Source organism: Loxodonta africana, chromosome 7 (genome assembly GCF_030014295.1).
Source record: "Loxodonta africana isolate mLoxAfr1 chromosome 7, mLoxAfr1.hap2, whole genome shotgun sequence".
Classification (NCBI taxonomy): Eukaryota; Metazoa; Chordata; class Mammalia; order Proboscidea; family Elephantidae; genus Loxodonta; species Loxodonta africana.
This window is the reverse complement of record NC_087348.1, coordinates 86072244-86077207: the sequence shown is the minus strand read 5'-3', so window position 1 is coordinate 86077207 and position 4964 is coordinate 86072244. Positions and strand designations below refer to the sequence as shown.

The window sequence follows — 4964 nt, the reverse complement described above, 5'->3', positions numbered from 1 at the left end:
AAACTAAAATAGTTGGGCTCTGGTCAGACAGAGCAATGAGAGGATTATCAAGGTGGTATTTCAAATTCTCAGTCTCCTAAAATTATAATTTTTTGGAGGTTTGGAGTCTCAGTCTCTAAAAACTGTAGAGACTGATAATGCCCCACAAAGGGCTCAACAGTAAAGGTAAGATCATTCAGAAATCTCAGAAATTAACCCTTCACCATTACTCTCACTCCCCTATGAATTCCAAGGTGCCCTTGGTCCTTTTGCTATTTTAGGAGACATCAACTCTCTTCTGTTGGAAACGCTTTAAGAGGCCCTGGCAGATCTGCTTAGACTTGATGCAGTAGACAATGGCGTTCATGAAAGGCAGGACCATAAAGTGCAGGTTGGCCATGAGCACTGCTAGAGCAGGATAGCTGTGCTTCTCTACTCGGTGCAATACAGACAGCCCCAGTTTGGGCAAATAAAAGATGAGAACAATGCAGAGGTGTGAGACACACGTGTTGAGTGCCTTGAGCCGTTCCCCAGGTGATGCAATGCCCAGCACTGTCTGTAGGATCAGTGCATATGAGAGCATGATAAGGGAGGAGTCAAGGCCCAGTGAGAGGAGGATGGAGACCAGGCCAACCAGGCTGTTGACCCAGGTGTTTGAGCAGGCCAGCCCTACGAGGTCACAGTGCAGACAGTAGCAGTGCGAGAGTATGCTGATCTGGGGAAAGAGCAGACGCTGCAGGAGGATGGGTCCTGGAGGATTGAGCAGAACAGCCCTCACTAGAATGGCAGCCCCCACTTTGACCATGACTGAGTGGGTAAGGCTTGTGGCATAGTGCATAGGGTTCCAGATAGCAATGATGAGATCGAAGGCCATGGCGAGCAGCACACCAGATTCCACAAAGGTGAAGGCATGAATGAAGAACATTTGTGCTACACAGAAGTCAAAGGGCAATTCACCAGCACCTAGCCAGAGGAGCCGCACCATGGTGGGGAAGGTAGAGGCACAGAGACCCAGATCAGATGCTGCCAACATGAACAGGAAGATGTACATGGGTTCGTGTAAGGCTGGGTCTGTGTGGATCAGGAAGAGGATGATACTGTTGCCTAGGATGGAAACCACACAGGTCAAGTTGATGGGGATAGATACCCAATGGTGAAAGGCCTTCAGGCCTGGAAAGCCAGTGAGGAGGAAGGTAGGGTGTGCAAAAGTGCTGGCGTTGCAGAAGAACATAGCGATTCCAGGAGGAAATTGTCCACCCTAGGGTTGAGAGACATTCATTCATTTGATCATCATTTATAAAGTTCCTACTAAGTGTACCCCAAGGGGCCCTCATAGCACAGTTGTTAAAGTGCTTGGCTCCTAACTGAAAGGTTTTGTTGTTTTGGTTTTTTATGTGTAGGCTCTGAAGGAAGATCTGCCCCATGCCTTTTTAACCCATGAAAGAAACCTAATTCTTCTTAGAATCTCTATTTCCTTCCATTTTCTGGCTAATCTTCTCTTTGAGTAAAGAGGTATTGAGTAATTTTTCTGAGTTGATCTAACTGCTTATGGTTATTTCATTAGTCACTCAGATCTTTACTGAGTAACTATATTCTCTTTGGTCTAAGCATCCTCCTTTTTCCACGTAACAAAACCAAAACCAAACCCACTGTCATTGACTCGATTCCAACTCTTAGCAACCCTATAGAGCTATCTCTAAAAAACTACCTCCCCCAGAGTGTCTTCTCAGAGTAAATAATGAAGAAAAGAGAGTAAATTTCTGTTGAAATTTAATAGCTTTTAGTGGATTCCTTATGATTTTCTGCATAAAATGTCACATCATCTGTGATTGGAGATTCTTTTATTTCTTTCTTTCTAATCTGGAAAGCTTTATCTTATTTACTTTCCTAAGTGAGCAGCTTCGTGTAACAAGTATCCAAATCAAGAAATAAAATATTGGTGTCAGCACCCCAGATACTACCTTGTGGCCCCTTCCAGTCACTTCTTCCATTGGAGATAACCACTATCCTGACTCCCAGTGTCACAAATTCATTTTGCTTATTTTTGAAATTTGTATAATTAGAGTCATACAGTATGAACATTATGTGTCTGGCTTCCTTTGCTCAACTGTATGTCTCTGAGATTCATCCTTATTGCTGCATGTAGTTGTAGTTCATTTACTCTCATTGGTGTATAGTTCTCCATTGTGTGACTATACCTCAATATATTTATCCATGCTACTGTTGGTAGACATTTGAATAGGTTCCAGTTTGGAGCTAGTGTGAATAGTAGGCGCTGCCATAAACATTCTAGTACACGTCTTTTGTTAGCAAATATATGCATTTCTGTCAGGTATATACAGTTGATTCTCACCATTTGCAGTAGTTACAGTCTATGAAGTCTCCACAAACACTGAGTTAGTGACTAGTGAACCATTTTCTAAGGAGCCCTGGTGGCACAGTAGTTAAGTGCTCAACTTCTAACTGAAAGGTTGGTGGTTTGAACCTACCAACCTACCAGCCACTCCTCAGGAGAAAGATGGTGCAGTCTGCTTTCATAAAAATTACAGCCTTGGAAAACCCTATGGGGCAGTTCTACTCTGTCCTATAGGGTTGCTGTGAGTCAAAATTGACTCAAAGGCCATGGGTTTGGTTTTTGGTTCGGGAACCATTTCTCTAAGGGAATTATAGCGTTAAGTTTCTGTGAGCCTCTGGGCACAACATTTTCACCAACCAATCAATACATAGCCTTGTTTTATGTGTGTTTCTGTTTAAAGACACATTATTTACTATATATTGTTAATTTATTAATGTCGAACTCATAGCCAACAGCACTATAAATCACGCCTGAATGAAGCTCATCTAACACGAATTTATTCTGTAAGATCTTCTCTGTAGTGTCCTTGGTCTTAGGAACATTAGATAGCACTTCGGCACAATGTTCGCGGGCCATTTTCAGCAGTGAAATTACCTACAAAATGTGAAAAACGTGGCACTAAATGAACTGTGAAAAGGACACTTGTTTACAGTATGAGAGCTAAAACAAGAAGACAGACGCTTGCCTTGTTCAGTCTCAGCTAGAAAAATGCACATTGTTTCATTCCAATCTTCGCCTCCCTGCATATTGTTAAAAAAAAAAAAAAAGCATATTGTTGGAGAACCATAATTAATAACAAAATCTCCTGTTGACCCAGACAAGTTCTCTACAAAAGTAAGATAAGGAAAGCAATCTTATCACTAAACAAGCATTGAACCAGACTGTGATGCACAGCATAAGTAATTTACTAAAGTGATTGGTAAGACAGAAAGGAATTTTATCCTTTTATATAGCCAGGCAGATGCAACCCCTTACATGCATGTCCTCAAGATAAATCATAATTATTCCTTAAGTAAGAAGACTTCAGCCCCATCTGCCATCCTAAAATCACCTGGTAATTGGGATAGCCACCTGAGTTTGCTAATTGCCTTTATCCAAAGAAAAATAATTCATTTCTCATACCTTTATGACCAGAGGCAGGTTTGCCACTTGGAGGCAAGTGTCAGCTGAAGTTAGACTCCTGTCCTCCCAGGAAACTGGGAGATAGGGATGCTGTCTTCCTTGATTGATTACATTTCACAAAGATGACTTCCATGCCCTTGAGGAAACATTCCTGGGTTGTAAAATTGGCAAGAGGCTTATTTTGCCTTTCAAAAGATTTACATATATTTCAAAGAGGCAGAGAAGGAATTTACAACTACAAGTCTTTCAAAGGAAATGCTCTAAAGAGAGGATGGGGGCGGGGTGCTCTTCCCTTTTTTCCAACAGGGAAAATTTACTTTTTCCCTTTTTATTCTTTCTTTCTCCTAATTTGTATTTGCGCTCACAGCATGCCCATGAAAACCACAAAAGCTCCACAGGAGCCCCTAGTGGATTCAAACTGCTGACCTTTTGGTTAGCAGCTGTAGCCCTCAACCACTCTACCACCAGGGTTTCCTTATGTATCAAAGGCTGTGAATACACTCAGCTTTAGTAAATTCTTCCAAACAGCTTTCCAAAGTAATTGTACCGATTTACACTCACCCCAGCAGAGTAGGGGAGTTTCATTGTTCTGTATCCCCATTGATATTTGATTTTGTTGATCTTTCCAGTTATAGCCACTCAGGGTGCCTATAGCAGTATTGGGAGCCCTAGTGCCACTAAAAAGTAAATAAATAAACTAAACCTTTTTTTAGTGGCACAGTGGTTAACAACTTGGCTGATAACCAAAAGGTCCGCAGTTCAAATCCACCAGCCACACCTTCGAAACCCCATGGAGCACTTCCACCCTGTCCTATAGTCGGAATTAACTCAAAGTCATTGAGGGATTTGCTTTTTGTTAGTTTGTTTGTTTTGTTTTCAGCAGTATCACATTGTGGATTTAATGCACATTTCCCTGACTGCTAATAAAATGAGTACCTTTGTGTATGTTTAGTGGCTATTTGAATATTTTCTTTTTTGAACATTTTTCCTATTGATTTGTAGGAGTTCTTTAAATATTCTGAACAGTCACTGTGCAGTTTTGTGCTTTTCACTGGCTTGGCTATTTTCTAACTGCAGTTTTGTAAAAGTTAAGTCACTTCACAGAGCCTCTGCTATCCTGTCTGCAATATCTGCGTTCATGAATCAGCCTGACGCTGTGAAGTTAGACGGCTAGCAAAGCACCTAAGACATAGTATTTTCTCACATAGTTCCTTTCCCCATATTAATGAAAGTCTAAGACTCTCTCAGCACAATCTTCTTTGTAATGTTAGTTCAGAAAGATAAGCCCCTGAACTATACCCAAATTCCATTATTCCCTCCTCTGCCTCTGTTCTTTGGAGGTATCTCTTTGGGGAATTGTAAGGATAGAACTGGTAGAGGAAAGGTTCATAGAGGGAGTCATTTCATCCTTCCCAACCCTCCATACAATCTCCCCAGGCTGAGTTTAATACCTACATGTGTCCAGCAGGGATGAGTTCACCACAGTCTAATCACGTACTTATTATAC

General features: G+C 41.5%; 1 protein-coding gene across 1 annotated transcript; it reads right to left on the bottom strand.

Annotated features, from left to right (window-relative positions):
- Positions 1-256: 256 nt before the first annotated feature.
- On the bottom strand, positions 257-1210 carry LOC100671129 (olfactory receptor 51L1-like). Its single transcript, XM_064289506.1, has one exon. The coding sequence runs from the start codon at positions 1208-1210 to the stop codon at positions 257-259; it is 954 nt and encodes a 317-aa protein (XP_064145576.1).
- Positions 1211-4964: the final 3754 nt, after the last annotated feature.

Excerpts from the sequence above, each read along its gene's own strand:
- LOC100671129 (XM_064289506.1), bottom strand. The coding sequence starts at position 1,210 with ATGTTCTTCTGCAACGCCAGCACTTTTGCACACCCTACCTTCCTCCTC.